This window comes from Branchiostoma floridae, chromosome 6, assembly GCF_000003815.2.
Source record: "Branchiostoma floridae strain S238N-H82 chromosome 6, Bfl_VNyyK, whole genome shotgun sequence".
Lineage (NCBI taxonomy): Eukaryota > Metazoa > Chordata > Leptocardii > Amphioxiformes > Branchiostomatidae > Branchiostoma > Branchiostoma floridae.
In genome coordinates, this window is record NC_049984.1 from 23,870,929 (window position 1) to 23,896,671 (window position 25,743).

The 25,743-nt window shown below is 42.0% G+C and overlaps 1 protein-coding gene across 1 annotated transcript; it reads right to left on the reverse strand.

The window, feature by feature from the left end:
• Positions 1-561: 561 nt before the first annotated feature.
• LOC118417780 (transient receptor potential cation channel subfamily A member 1-like) lies at positions 562-23,807 on the reverse strand. The gene is made up of 23 exons (XM_035823496.1): positions 23,727-23,807; positions 22,334-22,426; positions 20,808-20,915; positions 19,398-19,534; positions 18,504-18,729; positions 18,015-18,101; positions 17,210-17,292; positions 16,534-16,752; positions 15,898-16,012; positions 15,500-15,672; positions 14,576-14,672; positions 13,116-13,181; positions 12,535-12,594; positions 12,239-12,309; positions 10,928-11,081; positions 10,396-10,476; positions 9,904-10,067; positions 7,489-7,648; positions 5,304-5,474; positions 4,152-4,226; positions 3,468-3,572; positions 3,054-3,112; positions 562-2,385 (listed from the first exon to the last, which is right to left on the reverse strand). The coding sequence occupies exons 1-23, from the start codon at positions 23,763-23,765 to the stop codon at positions 2,247-2,249; spliced, it is 2,682 nt and encodes an 893-aa protein (XP_035679389.1). The 5' UTR covers positions 23,766-23,807; the 3' UTR covers positions 562-2,246.
• Positions 23,808-25,743: the final 1,936 nt, after the last annotated feature.

The following is a 25,743-nucleotide window of genomic DNA, read 5'->3' on the forward strand; positions in this document are numbered from 1 at the left end:
CCGCTTGCAATTGTGTGCGAGATTGTGTATGGACAGTAGTAAGGGATGGGTACCGGTACGGTGTTGGACCGGTCCAGAAAAAAAACGGGCCTGAAAAAAATCAGTGGACCGGACTTTGGACGGATTAGAAAATGGACAGATTATACCGGCAGGCGTCCTGTGTTTTGGGCCTTACCGGTCCAATACAATAACATATCAAGTGCGAAGAAAAGGAGAGTTGATAGTCATTTTTAGTTTTCAGGGCTCAATTAGATCCAGTTTCAGGTTCGGATCTGGACCTGATCCTCTGGACCTGGACCGTACCTGGACATGATTTTTTTCTGTACCGGTGCCCACCCCTAGTGGACAGCATAGTTATGTAACTGGATATGTACAAGATCATGTAACGCACGCTATAAAAAAACATCAATGCAAATACTATGAATACAACTTCTGAATATAAATATTACTAAGAACTTTCCCTGCATATTCAATAAGAAAATGCTGTAATCTAAAAAGTGAGGGAAAGCTTTCTGGAAAAAAATGAAAACAACTACTGCTGCTTATTAATTAGTACAAATTTATTGTTTTTATAGAGTTCGATTGAGGTATATTTGTACATACGCATACATGTCTACTAAGTAAAGTACATTGCTGCGCATTTCGTATTATTTCACAATACGGTTAGGTAATGTTGACTGAAACAGATGTCCATTCTTTGGCCTTGATAATTTTTTTATTTATTTTTTATTCACATATATCACATTGATCATTTCCAAGGCCACAGCAAGTAAATTTTATGGATGACATCCTCTGCAGACTGCAAAAATCATGAGATGGGCAAAAAAACCAAGATGGGTAAAAAAACAGGGTAAGAAATAAGATGGCAATTTTTCAAAATAGATTATACCATATAAACGTAGCATGGGTGTAAGGAGCCCCGGTAGAAATAGTATAGTACCTATTTTTAGGGCAGCGAGTGTAAGAAGCCCCGGTAGAAGTAGGGTGGTGCCCAGGCTACCAGAAACGAACGTTCTAACAAAGAAATGAAGTGACAAAATATGGTATTACAGCAAACAAGGCATTCATTCATGTATCTAAGAATTGTACTAGTAAAGTGACACTAGTGTGCACGTGGTAGACTGGTATCACTAACCATGCATGTTGGCAACTACGCCCATGGCTTCCATATTGGTGCCACTCATACAGCTAGTACTTAATCCAGCAAGTTCACTTCTGCAACATATTAACAGTCAATACTACCTCTCTTCAATTCTACAATCATACAATTTATTAGGTTACAGCATATATCTGACCATCCCTGAAGAAGAATTTTTTTTCTGAAATCAGGCGAAAATTATGAGCACGTGGGTGTCTTCGCATCACCAAGGACGATCACCAAGGACGATATATACATCAAACCTCCTCGATATCATGAATACATGTAATACCTAGAACAGAAAATGACAATTTGCAAGGTCTGCGCATGTCAAGTTATGAGTATGCAGTACTATGTAGTTATAGTATAGAATTGAGTAAAATGTTAATGTGTCACACTAATACAAGAGTTCACAGACCTCAAATCCCCGTTACTCTTGGGTAATTTTCTTGCCTCATCTTGCCTGATTAATCAATTCGGACAAAATAATTTCCTGCCACCTATGATCCACTGCTCACTGAGTAACGTGTTCTATCTGCATAACGTGACGTCACGGCAGCAGTGGATTGTTCATTCCTTGACAAAGACTGATACTGTGTAGTTGAAAATTTGGGCGAGTCCAATTTTTGTGTTGGAAATTACAGTTCAACTAGTTCAAGAATTCCTTGACACATTTGACCTATGACTTTCGGAACTGCGGACACACACCACTACTCACAAACAGACAAACAAACTGACTCAAAATCTCTGAAAGGTCGTTCCAAGATAAAACAATCATCCTTGACTTCAACGATGACAAAATCATGTTCAGGTGCGCCTCCTAGACTCCACTATCAAAACTGCAGTATGTGACACAGCTTAGACCTTTTTGCTTATTTCCTCATCACCTAACACTTAGCAGGTTTCCATTCCAATGCAACTAAATAAAGCATTCTAAAACATAAATCTTTTAGATGTACTACTAGGTTGGAGAATCTTTTTCTTCTGGAATGATAGTGAACAGAAATGAAGCTATTTTCGCAATCAATTTTGACATATTCTACACCAACACAAACATGCAAAGTTTTACTGAGAAGTCATTGCTAATAATACACATCTGTTCGGTGCACTAGGCCTTTTGAACCGGTAGTTCTTTACTCTGCTGGACCATCATCTCCCCCATAGACCTCAGCTGTACCGAGACGGCTTTCAGAGTGGCCTCCATGTCCTCCAACCTCCGGCGTAAGTCCTCTTGCTCTTCCGAAGGGCTGTAGGAAGATGCCACAACATCAAAGTGATAGTACAATGCTAAACTTTCTTCGAACACAAAGTCATGCGTGGATCAAATTTACAACGACCATTGTTGCCTTTTTCATTTAATAATTACCAATCACGCGATAGTTACTGACATGTGATCTTATTCACACGTGACACGGATACGTGACGTCAGCAATTGATCAAACGTGCCAGGAAGTCCACCGTCTCTGTTATTAAAGCGGTGCCATTCTCCTGCACAGAACCTCGTCCGCGGCCCTATACTATACGATTGGGTGGCTCTGCTAAACCGGGCTGAGGTTTCTACTTTTGTGGGCGTGGCCTCTTACTCAGCCAATTGGACTGTCAGCTTTAACTAAAGAAAGCACTTAGGCAATTCTATAATTGACTGAAAACCAAAAGGAGGGCAAGCCCAAAAAATTAAAGACCCCTCCCCAGTTTAGCAGAGCCTTCCCAGATATGTTTATTGTGTAGGCTGTGGTTTAGTCTTTGTATACAAGAATGGGTGATAATATAATATTGACAGTGAAAATAAACAATTTTGCATTGCTCACGGATATATACATCATATACATGTATTTATAAGTTCTGCTTATTCGCTAAAAATTAATATCAAATTAAGAGTGTTTGTAAATGATTCTTAATATATTTTGAGCATTACCTTTTCTCAGTTCTTCCCATCTCCCCTTCATCCTCGGTTATGTCCAAAAACTGTCTTGTCTGAGGAAAGACAAAATGTTACATATTATTTTACACTATAGATACAAGCAGCTTTATGCATATCCTTTACGGCTTGGTACTACCGTGTTCCGTATTGGTAAAGCTCCCTCATACATGGGGAAATTTCCCTAGCTCTTAACGTCAAGTCCTAAGCTGCAAATTTTCAAATAGCGTGCATGTCGGATGAGCGACACAAGCGGAATCGAATCCAGCTGCAGAGACAGGGTCGCTGCTGGCTAACCACTGGACTACGCACTCTACGCAGAACACTACTCACTCATCGAAGGCTAGCCACATAATTCCAAAAGCACCCCTACACCTCCTCTGCACTAAAATGCTTTGTCCCAGTCCTTACCTTGTCCATACAGGAGGGTTGGTTAGTGTCCATCCAGGTCAGCACTCGGGCGCGGTCAGCAAAGGCTGACCAGAAACCGGACGCCTTGTCCAACATGTGTTCTGCCTGGAGGTAGAAATGCCTCGTGTCATGTGGTAAGTGATTAAAAATTCGTGGAAAGAAGTCGTTTTCTTGTGTTCTAGTCTTCTACAGATATGCTCTGGTATACTCCTAGGTTACAGGTTACAGTCTCCTTTCAGTTCAAAACTAAGTCCTCCCACTTATAAAGTTAGTGTGGTGTTGACCTTATTTTAGGGGTAAACATTTATCTAACTTATCAAAATCTGTCATCCCTTTGCATAAACGCCTTTCCAAAACCCATTGGCTACTCTTGAACAATTCCAATTTGACCAGAGCCATCTATTGTAAAATGCCTATGTAAAAAATCAGGACGACGTCAGAATATGCGTTCAGGACATTGTATAGCACTTATTATTATTGGCACATAGAGCAGCAAGTTTCCTTGCTGTTTCAGTAGCAGGGTATATTGTGGATAGGGTTTGCTAGCCCTTTAACGTGCTATAGGTGACCAGGTTTGAATTACCCTAGTCTCTAATTTAACATTGCCAAATAACTAAAACCAGGAGCTCAACTGTGCTGTTGCTACCAGTTGAGCCACAGGGACATCCCTCATGAAAATATTACCTGGTGGATTCTCCGGTTGAACGCAGCTTTAGCTCTGACGTCACGGATGTCTACAGCGTCCAAGGTCAAGGCGATCTAAATGATAGCGAACGTCAGAGCAATAGATTATTAGTCGTACAATATATAAGTTCCCATCACGGTGGAACCGCGTGGCACAGTGGTATTGTGTTCGCCTCGTGACCGAGAGGTTGCGGGATCGAATCCGCCTGCCGTGCTGCCGATCTTGTGCCCTTGGGAAAGGCACTTTCACAAATAACACGACTTTCCTCACTTTACTCAAGTGAAAATGAGTCGTCCCTCGGATAGGACGTTAAATGGAGGTCCCGTGTCTGGGGAGAGCCATACCCCGGGCACGTTAAAGAACCCGCCACATGTGCGACGGTGCGGTGTGAGCGGTTCAAAACCTACAGTACCTTGGCCGCACCTGGGGCAATTACTGTCGTATTGAGGTCACCTGAGTGGCGCCGAATGGCAGCTCGCTCCAGACACTTGCGACAGTCGTATTGCGGTCACCTGAGTGGCGCCGAATGGCGGCTCGCTCCAGACCCTTGCGATTTAGCCCCGCCTATTGTAAGCTCCTCGCAATTCAGCCCCTGGCTGCAAAGAGTGAGTAGTCGGCCCACCCAATAACAATAACAACAAAATCCCTTTTCAACAACTGGCAATATGCTATTGAACTAAGACATACAAGTATGTACAACCACAACCTACGTTTTATCTATTCAGTTTTACCACTTGTGTGGAAGGATTGATATTACAGGTGACTATCACCTTTGCAAGATGCCATAACGGAGACCGGACTGTAAGGTTTGATCCACTCACACCGGAAAGGACCCCTAGTCTTTTCGATAGGTGTGGTGAGTTCTTTAACGTGCTCGAGATATGGCTCTCTCCGAACACGGGACCTCCATTTAACGTCCTATCCGAGGAATGGCCCTAGCCGAAGCTAGGTACTCATTTTCACCTAAGTGAAGAGACTAATGTCGTATAAAGTGCCTTTCCCAAGGGCACAACGTCGGGACAAATCAGCGGTTTCGAACCTGTTACCTGTTTGGGTCAAACGCCTTACCGATTGCGCCACACGACGCCACAATAATAGTTATGTACAGAGAATTCTGTTATTCGAAGTGTCTTTAATTATTTTTTACATACCAAGAGATTGATGATGACGATGTTCATGAGGAAGATGAAGAAGACCAGGAGGACCAGGGTGACACCAGAGTGCTTCTGCCTGTCCAGGAAGAACTGGATGTTGAGTTCCCCCATCACCATCCCCAGGGTGGTGAAGAACGAAGACGAGAAGGAGTGGAATCCAGAAAAGTCCTACATCAAAGAGATTCGTAAATAACTTCATCAAGTTGGCAATTATTCATATAGTAAGGTTCTTTATGTACAACCAAGGAGTACTTACTTCCAATTCAGACGCCATCGTCGGGGTAGAATAACTGGAAACTACTTCTTGCTGCTACTTATAGCCGATCCAATAACAAGTAGAGAACAAATCAGCGGTCACCGACCACATCAACAGAAACAATTGTGTAATAGACTGGGAGGGGGCTGGAGTCATCCACAGAGAGGAAAACAGAAGAACACGCTGGATAAAGGATGCTGTCTGGATCAGAAAATCAGCTCCAGTCATGAACAGAGACGAGGGGGGATACAAGCTGAGCCACGTTTGGGACGGCATTCTTGCTGCTGCAGCGCCACCTACATCGGCTATAAGTAGCAACAAGAGGCAGTTTCCAGTCATTCTACCATGATGATGGTGCCTGATAGACATCGAAACGTTGGAAGTAATACTCCTTGGTTGTGCCTAAAGAACCTTACTATATCAAAGAGATTGATTGTCATTTGCAATTGCTCGAATTATTATCTCAAATACCTCGTACTTTGTGACTTTGATAAGACCTCCAATATCATTAAGATTGAAATTAGTGCCCACCGTCAAGAAAACGAAAAAAAGGGCGAAATATAAAGCTATTTGTGTCGGAGAGGATTTGTAAATATTGCCCCTCTAAAGCAGTGGAAGACTGCCCATCTAGCTGTTCATTTTTTTTTTATAAGAGACTTTTCTAACTCCACACAGATTTACAAAGGGCATCTGATTTTGGAAGTGGAGGTAAAAGTTGATGGGCTCCACCTTCCAATAATGTACCCTAGATACGGCGGAGAACAATCCATATGGCCCTCATACCCCTGTCACATTATTCACGATCTTCGGGCGTATCGATGGAAGATCGGCCATATTTTAGATCGAGAGAGGGTTGCGCGTATTTTTCACCTAAAAAACTATCCCTGTCACATTAAAGCCATACTTTGTAGCTAGTACAATTGTTGTGCAATAAAGTTGTTATTATAAGCGAGGCTCGGGCGATTGCTGCAGAATCGTCGTCAAATGTGACAGGGGTATAACGACATTAAATACATGTAGTCTATGGAACTACCTTTACCTTCTGTCTGTCCTTTGTATATGGCACTGTTAATATGTTACTTACCAAGTTGAGTGCAGTGCCACATTGTCCTTGTCTTGTCTTGAAGCAAAAAAAAAGGATTATCAAGAAAAATACATACTTGAACTAGTTTAACTAATATCTAACACAAAAGTTGGACGCAATGGATTCAAACATTGGACTTTTAATATCTCAACAGAGACGGTGGGCGCCATAGACTTCCTGCAACTTATGATCCACTGCTCACTGAGTCACGTGTTCTAGCTGCATAACGTGACGTCACGACAGCAGTGGATTGTTTATTCCTTGAAAAAGCCTGGTGTTTGTCAGTCGAAAATTTGTCTCCAAGTTTTGTGTTGGATATTACAGTTCAAACTAGTTTAAGGATGACTTCTACCAACACATGTGATGAACTTTCAAGTTAAGAAATAAATACAAATACTAGGCCTGGGTATCGGTACAGCGTACCGGTACAAAACCGGTTTTTCTTATTGGACCGGTCCAGAAAAAACGGACCTGAAAAAATTGGGTGGACCGAATGTTGGACCGATTGGAAATTTAACAGATTATTTTATAAGGCATTCAAACGTTTTGGCGCTTGCAGGTGGAAAAAAATAACAAGAGTGAAGTAGAGTAGAGTTTATAATAATTTCTACCAAGTTTTACAGCCAATCGTACAGGTGCAGCTAGCGTTGTAGGATTTTAAAACGCCAGTGTAAGTCTAATACACCACCAAACAGATTTCTTTCTAGTGAAATGGACCATTGGCATGAGTCATACTGAAACAGGTCCAGGTTCAGGTCCGGACCTGGACCTGATCCTTTGGACCTGAACCGGACCTGGACCTGAATTTTCTGTACCGGTACCCAGCCCTAACAAATACATACTGTTGAGTCTGGCAAGTCAGCCTTCGATGCGATGTAGTAGAAACACGTGGTGAAGGCCAGTGTGTAGAGAAGGAACACCAGAATCACCCTCCTCAGGGACTTAAAGATCCTCCCAATCAGCAAGATGTAGATGTAGACATCAGTCTCAAACACCGGCACCCTTGGTGGAACAGTTTAGTTTGTATAAATGTTATAATTTGTATAAATGTTATAATTTGTATAAATGTTATAATTTGTATAAATATTATAATTTGTATAAATGTTATAATTTGTATAAATGTTATAATTTGTATAAATGTTATAATTTGTATAAATGTTATAATTTGTATAAATGTTATAATTTGTATAAATGTTATAATTTGTATAAATGTTATAATTTGTATAAATGTTATAATTTGTATAAATGTTATAATTTGTATAAATGTTATAATTTGTATAAATGTTATAATTTGTATAAATGTTATAATTTGTATAAATGTTATAATTTGTATAAATGTTATAATTTGCTTAAATTGTATAATTTGTATAAATCGTATAAAAATTGTTTTAAAAAATTACCCTCGTTATGATATCTAATTTGATTTGATTTGATTTATTAGAATTGCAACAGTACAATACTCGTGGATCACAGGCAGCAGTAGGCTGGTTTTGTGATCCTCACATCAATACGTATACATACAATACATGTAGCATTGATACACTAAAAATATGGAGCAATGGGTAAAAAACTATTAACGTTAAATACAATAAATCTACATTCAAGATGTGATATATATAAGTTACGTAGTCAGGAAGGTTCAACGATGACATAACACACAGAATATGGTAAACCGTGTACCAAACAAATTTTTACTCTTTATTCTTTGACATCTTCTTTTGAAAATGATTTGAAAATTTCAAACTACAGTCCGTCGACTTGACATCTCTAAATACCGTTATTAAAAGTAACGGATATAGGTTATTTCGCGGATAAAGGTGAAATAGCATTACCGGTAATGCTAAACAAGCAAACATGCAATCAACAAAACGGTAGTGCAGAAATAACTAGAGTTCCGCGAACCCTTACCTTGATCATTTTATCCCTTGAGTTATTCTCCGTCAAAGTCTGACGCTAAACCGGCTCCTGCATATCCAAAAAAAGCCGCTAGGGGGTCTAAACATACATCACTTACTCTCTGCCGCAAGAGCTATCTATCACTAAAAAAAATCGCGACCGTTGTATGTCCAGAACTCAATATGTCAAACCCGGAGGTTCCACTGCAGTTATACAGTCAAACCTGTATTAGCGGCCACCTTTGCATAACGGCCACCTGCCCATAGTGGCCACTTTTTGTCGGTCCCTTGGATTCGTAATGATTAAGAAATAGGCTTAGCGGCCACCTGTCCAACGCGGCCACGGCCACACGATTTCCGGTCCCGCAGGTACAAAAACACTGCCGATTACGGCCACGCGGACCGCTGATCTATGTTTCGGCACGCGTTCGGCCATATACAGCTGCCGTATCGTCACCCTACGCCGGATTTAAAACCTCTTTGATTTATTTTCAAAACAAAACTTCGTAAACTGGCGCTACCCATACCCGCCGACAAGCGAGGTCATATAAGGTCAATTGACGACACCAATATTACAGAGGTAAATTGCGTTAAAGTTACGTTCTAATACACTATCGCTTAGGTTAATTTTTATCACAAAAACTTTCTAAATGAATTGTTACAAAGACAAAATGATATGAACTTCAGACTATGGTGGACTTTATTCTTACATTTATTAAGAGATAAGTCTAAAATGACGAGACTTTTCTTGTGAGTACCACATTAGCATAATGGGCGAACCTGACGTGTGAACGTGGGAGGGAACACACGGACGGCGAAGTATCAAAGGATACAAGACGAAAGATCAAAGAAATATGACGATACCGGTCTCTTCAGACAATATCAACTGTAGAACATTTAAAACTTTTTATAGTTTTTGTTTTCTTAATACATATAGTGTAAAATCATTGCAGTACATGTACAGTACTGTATTATGTGAATAAAGATCAGTGGGTACTAAAACCATGTGTAACTTATTGCTTGTGGTCAATTAATTAGCATATTCCCTATAGTGGCCACCTCTCTATAGTGGCCAATTTTGACCAGTCCCTTGAGTGGCCGCTATAGACAGGTTTGACTGTATTATATTCGGCCTCCAACTGGCCGTGTCGGCCGCTAGGAGCGCGATTTAGCCAGGCTACATTATAGCAAGCTGCTAAGAAGCCCCAAATCTAATCATTGCAAGGTCTGATCAAGACCTACCCACATACCATATATCAAGATAACCCATCCAGGCGTTCTCCAGTTATGCTGGTCTTCTACACACGCACACAAACATACAAACACTACCCAAAACATAACCTTCTTGGCAAAGGTAACTACCTTTGCAGATACATGGCAAAGTTGAGCCAGCCGAACATGGTGGCGACTGTTGCCGCCTCAGTCTTCCAGCTGTCCAGCGGAGTGGAGACGGGGAGGCTGTACAGGAAGGCGCTCAAATACAGCACCCACTGGAGCAGGTTCCTCCAGCCGAGGTAGTGAAGTCTCTGAGGGAAGGCAAACATTGCAAAGGCACCTGTTAGGTCCTTTGTCGCAAAGTCAACGAACTACGGTCGTATTTGTTAAACCAGATGGTCACAGAGTCATAAAATCTATAGCTAGAGGCTAGCTTATTTTTGCCTTAAAGTTTACATTGACACCTCGGCTGGAGGAACCTGTTTTGCCTCTGTGTGTGTATGCTGCACTGTACATTGCCTTGCGTGGTACATTCTGTACAAAAGGCTGTGAAAATTTACAAAAATATATAATCTATAGGCCTAGGGTTTTAATCTTTGCAACAATATACGTCAGATTGGTGAGATAAGAATGTCCAACCTTTTGGTAGATCTGGTAGACTTCCTTGACCATGTAGCCCATACTCATCAGGAAAACAGCAATCGTGTTGAAACAAACGATCTGTAGGATAAAATGGCAAGATAGCCTTATGTCTTATGTCTATGAGTTAGCCATGTCCAATTTTTTGGAAGACATTGTCAAATTGTTTGATAATGATTCCCTTTCGTATCTCAAGTAGAAAGAAGTGGGTGTCTGACTTTCCGAACAGAGCAAGTTGACCCGCACACCTCAGGTCGCAGCTCAATCGTCCATGTTTTTTCCTTATCTCATACCTTTCGTTACTGGGTGCCGCCTGCAAAATAATCATCATAATAAGTTGAATTTTGGTACACATACATTAAAGACCTAATACTTGACATCTATGCTTCGACATCTGAGTTGTGATTCTTTTATTTCTGGATGAGACCGAGAACATACTGATCTCCCCTCGTACGTCTTCATATCCTTATTATTAGATCTTATTATTAGATTAACTTGATGACCATCACCATACAAGAGTGGAGCTACTTACATGACACGTTCCGTCGAAAGAGACCGTCAGCGAAGGATGAGTCTCGAAGTACGTCGTGTCCGAGGCATCAATGGCCACAGTAGCGGTGAGAATCGCCATGAAGATTACATACACTAGTAGATAGGCCATGAAGGTGTAGACTCCGAACCTTTGCCTGAAAGAAGTGTGTGGGGAGGGGGGTGGTTAGGGATCTGGCATTCAACGCTAGTTCACCTTTATCCGCAAGACAACTAACCTATATCCGTTGATTGTGAAAAAAAGTGTACATGTACTGAAAGATGTCGAACCGACGGTTCCAAGGTGCTTTCAAATTGCAATATTTTGAAAATACTGAAATTTGAAACCAACGGCCATGGACTTGATTGACATCCCAAAATAATCTGTTTTCAAAATCAACGGATATAGGTTAACCCGCCGATAAAGATGGAGTAGTGCAGTCACATCAATAAGCCATTTCATAGATCAACTGTGCTTGCGCAGTAAGATTCATTATGGGTGTACTGTCATATCAAAGATGAAGGCCCCTAACTAGTAAACATTTCTTGTCAAACCATGCTTGTGTAAGGGGGCCGATGTTGTGGCCCCCAGGTTCTTTTAGAATGCTGCACGAGGAACGTTTAGAGGAACGAGGAACGTTTAGACTACAGGATCAGAAAGCGCACACAGGACACAGTCATGCCGTTGACACGCACGGGAGCTGTGAGTTGGACACTCTCTCTGCTGCCTTCTCTGTCTGTCACCTCACTCAGACTGTCTTCCAACTCAACAACTCACTGCTCTTTATTTCAAAATCCCAGACACAAGTCCAGACATTGTCTACAACTGAACGAGCTATGCATGGCAATAATTGTGACAGGTACATGTCACCGCCTTGTAGTTTGTTTGATGCTCATTACTTCAAAGGATAGAACAAAAGGTGACACCTCGTTGGCACTAATCACACAACAATAGCAGACGCTCTCCTCAGACAAAATACATTTTAGCCTTGTTATGAAGTACGACAGGGCACCTTGCGATAATTTGAGTGTAGGTACAACAAACAAGAGAGATGCAAAAGAATTACAATGCATATTGTGGCCCCACGATTCTACAATAAGTACATGTTTCTGTTTCTCACCATTCCTACACTTGATAAAATTGGCGTGTTTTTTTATGTCTCAGGGGCCTTCAACTTTGACATATCATCCACAATACATCTCGCTGCGCAGACGCAGTCAAATCCGTGACCCATCTTATTATGAATAGTTTATGCATATCCTTATGCAAATTTTAAGCCCATGTATGTAAATCAGTAAAGTATGCTATGCTTACCAGTTACACTTGAGAAACTTCACCACCACATGGTGCTCCAGACACTGCCATCGTTTGTACCAGATCATTGCCTGTAAAAGAACAAGGCACTGCATCATCTAATCTACATGTAATATATAGAGTACATTCTAAACCGTTTTAGCAACGCTTCAGGGGCGGAGCCTTTTATGTCTCGTAGTAGAATATTGGAAAATAGACTTCTAATTTTTAATTGTATGCAAAAGGTATAATAGATACCAATGATCTTTTTAAACATGAAAATGAAGAGCTTATGTTTCATAACGTGGATATCTCACCTCTAATGGAGAATCCCGCGGGTCTCGTGTATACAGGTACATAAAGTCATACTTCCAAACCTGCAAAGTAACAAGTACCCATTCTTAATTCGTTACTTGTAGTACATTGATACTATATGCAATGTAATTTTCTTCTTTTATTTTTATTCATGTACTTCCTTGGCATGGCCTGTGTTTCGAACAAATTCCAGAGATTTCACGACCAAAATAAATTCTAATGCAAACTTTCTTCATTTCAACTTGCCAATCGTTGAAGAGATTCATTAGTCACGTATGTTCACAGTTAATAGGATTTTTTCATCAATCAGTGACTGTATTAAAGGTAAACACACGTACCTCCAAATTTTCGATGGCTATCGGTCCATCTTGATCACGGAGTGACCTAGTTCTCGCGAGAGTTTGGAGAACTAGGTCAAGACTTGGGTGGATCTTCCGCCCCTCACCCCGCCTCCTTGCCAATGTAGGAAGAACCCATTCGTTGTAGAATAGCCTTTGTGTTGAGTGTTTAGGGTCGTCCAATTCACTAGATAATCCTGACAACGTTTTTTTCATTTGTCCAAAACGTAAAATATCCAACTTACCCTTCCTCCGTCACTATTGTCTTCAGAATCCTCCTTATGTTCGACCACCATACGATCAATGAAGGCCTGAAATGTAATGTCAAGCAAGGTCATGTAAGATCCGTAAATAGTTTCATCAAGTTGGTAAATACTCATATAGTAAAGTTCTTCCAGCATAACCAAAATAGTACTCATTTCCAACGTTTTGGTGTCGTTGGATTTACTTCTCAGTGCTACTTATAGCCGATGTACGTGGTGCTGCAGCAGCAAGAATGCCGTATGGATCAGGAATTCAGCTCCAGTTATGAACAGAGATGAGGGGGGATACAAACTGAGTCCCGTTTAGGATGGCATTCTCACTGCTGCAGCGCCACCTACACCGGCTATATATATATAAGTAGCAGTGAGAAGTAGATCCAGTCATTCTAACCTGATGATGGTGTAAGATAAACGTTGGAAGTGAGTTCTATTTTGGTTGTGTTGGAAGACCTTTACTATATAAGTTCATGTAAGGTTATTTGTTAACCAAACATCCATCTGGCGTACACATATTCTATACTAGTAGCTTGATATTCATTCATTGCCTTGGTGTTTGCAGGCTTTCTTTTAGGTGTGTCTGGGCGTTTGTGTTCTCGTGCTTTCGTCTGGATACTTTTGTTCTTGTGGTTGTTAGTTGGATAAACTCTTAGTAAGGTGGCAGAAAGTGATTGGAAAGTTAGCGGCACCACAAAGGATAACCTTGCAGCAGTTACAGGAAGTAGAGCCCAGAGGTGGTAAAACTATAGTGATTTACCAGGCATGACAGACATTCCGGGTCATGAGGTCAATGGAAAATGCCATCTGTTCACGGAGAGAGTGTTTGGTATGTTTCTCGGTGTTTTTCACATTTATATATTTTCCATATGCAAGACCCGTTCCCTTTAAAGTGATAGGAAGTGATCCATTGATGGTAATCAAAACCATATTTGCATGATTAAGGAACTGATTAAACAAACATACGAGAAATATTACACGGAGCATAAGATCATAGCTGCGAACTCTTGACATTGATACTATGGAAACAACAAAAGACCAAACGTTCTGACTTAAAGTTAAATTAAGTGTAGTCTTGACAGATCAACTCCTGTCTTTATCAAGGAGTGAGCATTCTACTGCTTCTGTGACGTCACGTTATTCAGATAGAACACATGACTCAATGAGCAGTGGATCATAAGTTGAGCTGGGGACGCTACAGACTGTCTGAATCTTACGATTCACTGCTCATCGAGTCACGTGATCTATCTGCATAACGTGGCGTCACAGAAGCAACAGATTGCTCATTCCTTGACACAGACTGGAGTTGGACTGTCAAAAATTTGAATGACTTAATTTTGTTGTCAGTTTTAGTTCAAACTTTGATTCATGATCAGATTGATTTCCACCAAAAGAGATCTATGAATGTTCAAATAAAGACCAAACGTTATCGGTAGAAAACTTCTCACCATCGCTGCTTCAGGCATGTCTTTGATCATCCGGTACATCTGAGGCTTCTGGTCTTTTCCTCGTTTCGTTTGCGGGTAAGTCAGGAACGTGTCCCACCTATATATATATATACACACAACAGCAGTGTATGGAGGACAAGTCAACGTTAAGCCCCTATCAAACTTTCAGGACTTTCCAAAGACTTTGCTCCCGACCATTCCCAACCAAGGATCGACACTGGGTTGGGAGTAGCTGGACGCTTTATTCTAGTTCTAGTTCGATCCTCTGAACGCATGGAATTAGAATATGTCTTTCCATCTTTGATTTTTTTTAAAGCATGGTCGGATAGCCTAGACGAGCTTTACAGACAAGTGCGGAGTCAAGGAACGTCTTTTTTCATTGGATAATGATAATGATGGTTGCTTGTAACCAGTAGCTGTATTTTTAGTTTTAAGGCCACAGAAAGTAATTCTTATGGGTGACATCAGTGCGCTAATCAAATTTTGCCTAATTTTCATTAAAAACAACAACAATTTTCCCTCTTCAAAGATAGAGAATATGACGAGAAAATACCAAAATGTGACACTATGTCGTGTGGTTTTATTTAAGTCTGCAGAGGATGTCGTCCATAAGATAAACGTGCAGTGACATAAGTAATTTAACGAAGACACTAGTCTATTAATACCCCTGTCAAATTATCCATGATCTTCGGGCGTATCGATGGAAGATCGGCCATATTTAAGATCAACAGAGGATTGCACGTATTTTTCACCTGAAAACCGCCCCTGTCACATATAAGCCATACTTTGTACCTTGTACTATTGCTGTGCAATAAAGTTGTTATTATAAGCGAGGCTCGGGCGATTGCCGCAGACTCGTCGTCCGATCGATTTTCGCGCAATGTGACAGGAGTATTATCAATACCATCATTGAACAGTGCTTACAGTTCGTGCTTCCCCATCGCCGCCGCCGCGTCCTTTGCCCGTTCGTCGATGGCGACGTCCAAGGCGTTCAGCCCCTGCCTGTTCTCCTTACTGGCCAGACCTTCCTTTTCTTTAAGGAGGAGGGGGATGAGATGGGCGTGGTTCCTCCTGGCAGCCGCATGTAGGGGCGTGTCCTGTCACAAGTAGACCAGTAAACATGTAATAATAAATCTTTAAATATATCACCCTTACCGAAGCTGATATTATCAACATCATTAAGGTGACCTGCCTACATAAAGGCATGGACCAAATACATGGTCCATGGAAAGATTAGTCGAGAAGAGGACCGCTCGAGGCATGGAGCAAGAGTCTATCTACGTGAAATTTTGGGGCATGTTAGAGGTAGGAAGACCACCTACGCCTTGCTTGTCTGTCCAGGCCAGGGAGTGCCTGTGAGCGAAAATCAGAGTTTCGACGGTCTCTGCACTGCCACTTTCTGCCGCCAGGTGCAGCGGGCTTCGGCCGTCTCTGGTCCTTCGTTTTCCAGTGATAAATACATGTAAACAACATCATAAAACCGACAATAGCGAAACCCATACAGTCCTACATTTTCACTATTACCAAGAAGCGAGAAGAAGCCGAACTTTTGTGTTAGACTAGATTTGTGACACTTTTATATGTATATATCCTGACTTGTTGTGACCTGTACTTAGCTCGTTGGGCAAATTGTGCAATAAAGGTCTTCATTCATTCATAAATCGTTAGCCTTCCTTTATAAACAAACTACAGATTACAAAGAAGGCATGGGGTGAAAGTTCATCAATGGGGAGTACAGTTCCTTTTGGGACCCCAGACGTGACAATAAAGCCACGTGACTGTAGCACCTGGTTATAACGTACCAGATAACCTGCGTCGTCCCCCGTCAGTCATCCAAAAATGTGGGTACGTCTTCTAAGTGTTGTTCGCGTAAATCTAAATGTTCATTCATAAAATAGACATATACTGACGGGACTACGCTACAGGATTAATAAATGAATAAATATGAATAGACCTACTTATTGATAGAGGTGTTCTTCTCCAGCAAGAGCCGGACAATTTTCTCCTGGCCCTTCTCCGCTGCCATGTGGAGGGGTTTCCTACCCTGCCTATCCAGGGAGTTGACGAGACGCCTTGTGACGTCATCGGTGTCCCGGATCTCGTCCACCAATCCGGCGTCACCGTCCGCCATGTTTCCAGACGATAGAATGGTTTCCACAACGTTGTAATGTCCCCTCCTGATATGGGAAAACCCGAAATTGTAATTAAGCCAATACGACTATCTGGCAAACTTCACAAAACCTTAGCTATTTCCTAAATGGCAAAAGCCGTGACAAACTTCAAGTCGACAGAAATTTACGTACATTGCAAGCACCCTCCGAGCAGAGGTTAGGCTCTCGCTATTTTGGACGTCGTATTTTTTATGCGTTTTTGTCTGGATTTTTATTTTGTCAGGTTTTCTTTCTATATCCCTCTGCTAACCGACTTGGAAAAAGAAAGCCTGGAAATAAAGAGAGTTCCACAAAAAGTTTTTAAAAGACGTTCAAAACAGGTAGGAGCCTAACCTCTGCTTGGAGATTATATCGCAAGTATAAGACCCTGCATAATGCCAGCAAATGTATAAGACCTAGACTTCCTACTAAATATGTTTACTAGAGCCATGATATTGAATTCATACACACAACACTGTCCTACCCAGCTGTCTTGTGCAGCGCTGTTTGTCCATCCTTGTCAGCAGCCTCGCGATTGGCTCCGGCCATCAGGAGGCTCGAAACACTCTTCAATTTTGGAAAAAAAAACAGTGTACGCTTGAAAATGTTAATTATCGTGAAAATGTTAGAATTGAAGCATACTAAGCTTCGAGTGCTTTTTTTTGCTGTATAGCAGGCTATGGTCTCTTCTTACATCGAGGGTTTGCTATAGCCCTCCCCCCCCTCTTAAATGGATGACTTTATTGCTCAACAATCGCACAAGGTACAGTGTATGGCAACCATTAACAACTACTATCTACATGGACAATGGTACTACGAGGCTACATACAGAACAACAAAATATCATTGATAACAGTACAGTCAAGTATGAGTGATCTGGTCTCGTATTTGGAATAAATTATATTACATATAGATTGACCTAGGTAGGCGAATATATGAGTTGAACATAATAGCAGCACATGAAAAAAACATAATTCTGTGTACCAGTAAGAGAGATGTGTGTCTAATGGCGGGCTTGAGGTACGTTCCCCAACACGGAACCCCCATTTTACAACCCTTCCGCGAAAGAGGTGCACAACGCCAACAGAGATGCCTCACCCAGGACCTGCTTCTCCCGGTTACCAACGAATTGGAACCAGAAGCTCAACTGTGATGCTGCTACCAGTTGAGCCACAGGGACATCCCTGAAGTATATTCACTAACATGAAACACTAAAATGGCAATGTAAACGGGATAGTATCAACTATCATCAGTTTAAATTGCTGTATACTGAGGAACCCTGGACGTACTTCGGTATAGCCTCCTTCAGCGGCAAGATGGAGAGCGGTGCAGCCATCTTCGTCTGCTGCCTCAAGTAGGTCTGTTGTTCGCCCGCTCTGTGGTAACAAATTCCTGTTACAAAACTACCGTCACAATAAATGCAGCAAAGAACTAGTGGTCTACATTGCTCGTATATGTGTTTTACCAGCGAGTTGCCTTCGTGCAAAGTGCGTCTGGATGTTTTTGTTCTTCGATGTTCGTAGTTGTTTGAATACTATAGCTAGTACATTGTAAGGAGAGTGGCAGGCAGTGAGTGAGAAGATGGTGTCACCAAAAGGTCAGAAGTCGAGTTCAGAGGTTTTGAAATCAGACATTCCAGGTCACGGGGTCAATAGAAGAGATTATGAATTAACAGGGAAATGTTGGATTTGGTCTGTTAGTGCGTTCAGAGGTGGTAGAACTAGTATCCTAGCTCAATTATAGCTATTTCCGTTCGGACAAGCTAACGTCATGTTCACCTCCAGTAGAAACTGTAGCGCCTCCTGATTGGCCACCGCGTGGTGCAGTATCGTCCTACCCCGGGAATCCCACTGAGTCATGCTGACGTCACCGCTGATTGACAGGAGACTTCTGAGCTTCTCCGCCGCCTGGCTGCCGCCGCTCTTAGCCACCTCCATCAGCGCCCAGCCGCAGTCTGCCGCTGGGACTGCCTTACTGGGCGATGTCGCCCCCTGGTTGGAATCGCTGGAACGGATAGATAAAAAGATATCGTCATTGATTATGCAAATTAGCTCCTAATTTGCACGATTAGTATTCATTCATGTCAACTACAGTAGAAGCCGCTTAATGCACACCGTTTAATTGCCAGCGTATTTCGTGCAATTATCCGCATGGTGCAATAATGAGAAGTTATCTAGCTGAAACGCCCTTTTTGGGATTCCGTGCAGTTAACAGAATCACTGTGCAGTTAACTGACTTCTACTGTATTATTTAGTGCAGTTAACTGACTTCTACTGTATTATTTACGCCATTTACATACAAATATTATGACGATCCGTCAATCCTTTCTGGGTTACTGTCTTCCAAAATGTGAAATAAAATATCAATCTGCAGTTAGAAAAAAGCCGCTAGGGGCCAAAACCTAGACCACTTGCTCACTGTCCCAAGAGATATCTACCTTTAAAAGTCATGACCATAGTATGTACCGAACACGAGACGGAAATTTCTGTTGTGGAAACCGCGCTAGTGTGTGTGTCTGTGTGTGTGTGTGTGTATGTGTGTGTGTGTGTGTGTGTGTGTGTGTGTGTGTGTGTGTGTGTGTGTGTGTGTGTGTGTGTACGTATGTGAAAGCATTTTAACGATACAAGTATACGAGTGTGATATATAGTAAATATGAGAATCATGGAACTTACACAACGTCACCCTGAAGGTCGGCTGCGGCCTTCAGGATCACTTGTAGGATTTGCAGAGAGCACTGCGCTGCCTGTGCCAGCCGCCAGGGGGACACGTGATCTGCATCTTCCGCGTAGATGTCCGCATCCCTCTCCAACTGCGGACAGTGTCACAAAAAAATTAAGCGTTAGGACAGTAATTTTTGACTCAATAAACTAGTAGTAAGAAACACAACCAAAATAGTACTCACTTCCAACGTTTCGGTGTCTATCAGACGCCATCATCATGGTAGAATTGCTGGATCTACTTCTCACTGCTACATATAGCCGATGTAGGTGGCGCTGCAGCAGTAAGAATGCCGTCCCAAACGTGACTCAGTTTGTATCCCCTCTCATCTCTCTTCAAAACCGAAAGTGAGTACTACTTTGGTTGTGGTTCAAGAACCTTATATATTGAGTATTTAACAACCTGATGAAACTATTTACAGAAGTGATTTTTTGTTGTCTTAGAATCCAAAGGTTCTGGGTACAAATCCCTAGCAGGCTCCAATGTTGTGCCCTTTAGTAAAGGCACTTAAACCTATATTTACTCACTCGAAGTCGGATAAGGCGAAAATGAGTGCCCGGCTTTGGCTAGGGACGTCCCTCGGATAGCACGTTAAATGGAGGTCCCATGTTTGCGGAGGGACACACCTCGGGCATGTAAAAGAACCCACCACACTTATCGAAAAGAGTACGGTTTTTGTCCTGGTATGAGCGGATCAAATAAATCTGTCCGGATATACAGCGTGTACTGTTCAGTACAAATCTGGTGTGTCACGCCATGAAGCGGTTTACCTTGTATATGCAATACAAACAAACAAGGTTATCAAAAGATCTAAATTGAGATATCGTACTACTTATAGTACTAGTGCTACCGTTAAGGTGGTATCTCACTGCACTTTGGGCACCGGCGCGGCAATGCTGGGTTCTTTCACTACGGCACTGTTGTGTCATTTCCGCCGATTTTTATAATTTAGATATTGCGTAATACGTAAAAGTATGACTTAGAAGACAACAAAATACACAAAACGTAAGAAAATTCTGTTCTTTATCTCTGAAATTCGTTGAGTATAATCATTCGAACCCCGCAGTGTACCCTGGGAGCCAGACAAAACCGGGTAGCTAGCGAGTTTTGTTCGGGGAGCCAAGGCAGTCAGCTCGCCGATCTCACATTAGCGCTCCGGGGAGTTTAAGCCCGAAAAGGGCAGGTGGACCTAATCGGGCTTGAACTCTCCGGGGCGCTAATAGGAGATTGGCGGGCCTGACTGTCTTGGCCCACCGAATAAACTGTCCTAGCTGCCCGATTCCGGCTGACCCCCAGGGTACCCGCAGTGCCGCACCGGTGCCCAAGTGTAGTGAGATACCACCTTTATCAATCTGCACGCCTACCAGAAGTTTGACTACGGAGATGTCGTTGTTGATAACTGCCAGGTGTAAGGGTGTGGAGTTCCCATCTCCACGTGCGTTCACATCCACTCCCGGCTCATTCAACAGCGTCTACATAAACACATCAACAACTAGAAAGGCAACATTTGTTTTTTTTTTAATTCAGAATATTTTCCCTCTAACTTTGTGGAAAGCTACTCGCATGCAATAATAAAGCATCAGGCTCAACTAAATGTAGTGTGTGCGAGTGAAAAAAGAATTGGGGCCATGAATCGGGGTATCTGAGTAGCCTGACGTGAAAGCCAGCTCAGGTAGCCAGCTCAGGTAGCCAGGCCTGGTGTACAGTCCTGCCTTTTCCGTAAACTTTTTCTGTAGCAAAAACAATATGTTTTCTACTTCGGGAAAGCATAAATATAACAGTTACTCAAGCAACTTGACAAATTTGGAAACGGTCAGACGTTTCAGACAGCATTGACAACCTTTAAACAGGTATATTTAACCCAAATTTTTGGATTGAGACGTCAGACGGTCTTCCGGTGACGGCAACTTTAAGGTAGTTCAATAGAAGACGGAGTCAGATCAAGGTTGCATGCTAGTCTTGCGTATCTCACTACTAAGAGCTTATCGTATTTTCTAATGCCTAAACATCTCTTTTGAACAACTAAAATGTCAACGTCTAGATGTGACCAATTGCTGACGACACGTATCCGCAAGATCGAGTAAAGCTAGGGGCACAACCGGCCGTACTTGCAAGTGCGTGCTGTCTACGTGCCAAAACGTGGGCAATCTTTTGGTATCCGTAAGTGGAAAGTACCGTCTCCGTACGAACACGTGGCGAATCACACGGATTTGGGAGCACGCAGACGCGCCGTAGAAATTTAAGTGCATGCAGAACTTTCTCTGCGTTCGGGCTGCGGGTTTGAGGCAGCCGCTAGGACGTCTGGAGGCAGCCGCTAGGACCTTGAAAGGTCGTCCTATATGAACATCTCCGAAAAACTTACGTTCATCGCACTTGCACGCACTTACACCATGCGAGTGAGTGAGGAAACCGTACGTAAGCAGCACGTGTAAGTAGGGCCTGCATACGTTAACGTGGCACTCGCACAGAGACCGTACGTTGTACGCACGTGCAACTCACCTACCACTTGCGCAACGAACGATGAACGCAACCGCTCTCCGCCAGGCGTGGCGTGCAGACCACGTACTTACACCTTGCGCAACCGTGCGAGTGACGTACTCCCTCCCTGCTCTTGCCAGTCGTTCCCCACGTTTTCAGGAATACGTGGCGGACGTGGCCTCCACAAAAAACGTACGGACAAATTGCACGTACGGCGGGTTGTGCCCCAGGCTTAACTCTCGCGAGTTTACGTTCTGAAATATTGGTCATCAGTATTGATCCTGAATAAGGTGACATTGGTCGTTGAAAATGTGATCCGTGTATACCTTTGTGTTGGAAGAAAGTTTAGCATAATGATTGTATTAGATATGAAAATGTTAGGATTGACAGAGATGAGCATTTTGTGACGTACCCTGACATGATCTACGTCCCCAGAGTTGACAGCAGTGTGCAGTTCTGTGTCGTCGCTAGGGGGCGCGAAGCCACTGTTGTCGGTACCGGACGTCTGCTTAGAATGTAAACATTCATAAGAGCTAATCTCCAAGCAGATGTGGACAGAAAAAAATCGTAACGTTTCTCAAGCGACAGCTTGAGCGAGCAGAAGACACAGAGTAAGTAAAAAAGCCAAACAAGTGACCATAGGTAACGTACTCTGTCACGTATTTGAGATATCCGCCGCATCAGTTGCAACAATATAAATATTCTATTATGCCGATGATATGGACAGTACCAGACAAATACTAGTATTAACGACGAACAGGAAAGAAAACGAAGCCCTTATATCTGCATTTCGCAACATCTGCTTGGCAATATCTAATTACCGCAAGGCCAAACGCGCGGAGGTAACGCAGACCTGGACCAATATACCGACGGACGCAGGGGTGATTTCTGAACTCTATTACGTTGATTATAAAAACAGCTACCGCGAAAAAAAATGTGCCTTACTGCGCAGCTGCGTGTAGAGGACTACATACAAATGCGGTAAACGGAACATAGAGATACAGATGCGAACACTCATTACATTCGCCAACAACAATACTCTGTCGACGAAAGTTACCCTCCGGTCACAGAGTAATAAGTAAATACGATTAATTTTGCATTTTCTACATCTGCTTGGGGATTACATAAAAGAGGCAATGTACTATTAGAATCGTCGACGTCTGTTGTAAACACACTTGAGTATGATATAAGGATATGTCCATTTAAAGGGGCATTCCACTCCAGAAGGGAGTATTGTTTTCCAATAGATAATGTGTCAATGAATACATAATCAGCCGAATTTCTTGGAATTCACCTTGGGATGAATTACGTGATGTGTGTTTTATAAAACAATAATGACACTCACTAAACCCATGCAGACCCTACCCATGCATTCCCTGTACGCACAGAAACGCATATTTTCGGAATAAATGAGGTACGCTAAGCACACCGAGAAGGCAAATAGTTCATAAGATAGCAAAGAATACAAGAACAAGACGAGATTTCTTAGCGAACCTGAAATTAGTTTTGTAACCTTACCTAAAAGTTTTGCATTGTATTCAGCCATAGGATTAATTCAATTAGAGGGCGCTTGGGGAGTTTAGTAGAAAATTGAATGCTTTTGAGGCATGTGGAGCAACTGGGTACTTTATCGTATAATGTGAAGTATTATGCAGTTATCACTTCCTAAAATTTATATCTACCGGAAAATAACACTCCCGTGTGGAGTGGAATGCCCCTTTAATGCCTAATGTAACATAACAGTCAATAGAAATAAAAAGTCTAAGGAACACTATATAAATTTCTAAATTTTGATGCAACTTTACCTTTGGCGCAGAGCCCTCCTCGGCCGATCCAGCGCTCATTGTGTTCTTGTCTTAACCGGTGGGCTTCACCACAATCTATCTGTATATTCCAAATAATTCAAGTTGAAAACTATGAAGATTGTGAAATGTAATTTTTTCTGCTTTGAAAGCACTTGGTATTTACTTTAGATATGGTGTGTGCAAGGGATTAAAACAATCTGCAATCTGCATCATTATTGCTCACGAATCCCATAAGATGGTATACGTATCTCACTGCACTAGGGGTACTGGTGCGACACTGGGGGTTGGAAAGATAACTCAATTATCAACGAGATAAAGAGCGAATTTTCTTACGTTTTCTGTATTAGGTTGTCTTTTAAGTCATAGTTTTGCGTATTACGCAATATCTAAATTATATAAAAGAAATCGTCGAAAATAATACAGCAGTGTCGCAGTGGACGAACACCTCAGTGCCGCACCTGTGCCCCAAGTGCAGTGAAATACCACTTTAGGGCTCTAATTATCAACTAAAGTTCGGTTAAGGTGATATTACACTGCACTTGCGGCACCGGTGCGGCACTACAGGGTTCGAAAAATACTCAGCGAAATTTAGAGATAAAGGACGCTTTGTGTATTTTGTTGTCTTCTTAGTCATACTTTTACGTATTACGCAATATCTTATTCTAAAAAATCGTTGAAAATAACACAACTAGTGCCACAGTGAACGAACCCCACAGTGCCTCAACGGTGCCCCAAGCGCAGTAAGATACCACTTTAGATTATCGATTAGACATAGGTTTGCCCCGTGCAAACCTGTGTGTACATGCAGGGTTATGTTTGATATGTACATTTGCCCAATAGTGAGGACAGAAACCTTTGGACCCGTGATCAAACTACCAAACACAACACAAGCAACACAATAGCACTACTACATTTTACCGTTAAAACTGTTATATTACAAAACATAAACGTGATAACTAATATAATAGATAACTTCAGGAGCATGGGTAACTAATATTCGTTGCGATTACCAACTGGACGGTGGTTTTATAATATGTTCAAATATTGTAGCTTGAAACTACCGTCCGTCGACTTGATATCCCTGAATAACCATTTCTGAAAGAAACGGATATAGGTTACCCCGCAGATAAAGGTGAACTAGCGTTACATGTACATGTATATGCGACATAAGAGACAGTTGCCCCTTTTATGCCCCTTTAATGCTTTTGTTATTATTGTTGTTGTTGTTGTTGTTGTTGTTATGCACACATTTCGAACTTCCATCTACCGTTTAGTCACATGATATGCCATGTTGTTTTATCACGATCAATCTGGGATTTCTGACAAGATATATAAACATAGCTGTCCTAAAATACTACGTTAAAGCCTTAATTTTCTCATACATCAATGGAAATTTCTTCAGGAGATGTCACTATATAATGTTCTACTATACAGCGTAGGACAATGGAATAAAAGCACACACACATAAACATACATACAGTACGTACCTACGTGTGGAACGGTCACAATTTGTTGTCGAACTTGAACAGCATTCAACAAAAATATCCACGTTTTTCTACACTAGAGTACAGAAGGAACCAGATGTATGTCTGTTACGAGTTTGGATGGACTTCAGTCTATGTATCTCAATCAAAGTCCACTGAGGGCGCGAGTCGGTCATTCCCTATGAACACATTTCCAACCCGTGTATTTAGAGGTACTAGGGGTGGGTACCGGTACAGAAAATTCAGGTCCAGGTCCGGTTCAGGTCCAGAAGATCAGGTTCAGGTTTGGACCTGAACCTGAACCTAATTCAGTAAGTGAGAACTTGTGGATAGACGATACTCAAAACAATGGTACATTTCGCAACAAAGAAATCTGCTTTGTGGAGTATTCAACTCCCACTGGCGTTTTAAAATCCTACAAGGCTAACTGCCTCTGCACTATTGACTGTAACTTGGTAGAGATGCCTATAGACTCCACTCTACTTCGAATTCTCTTGTTATTTTCCTCGACCGATAAGCCCCGAAACGTTTGA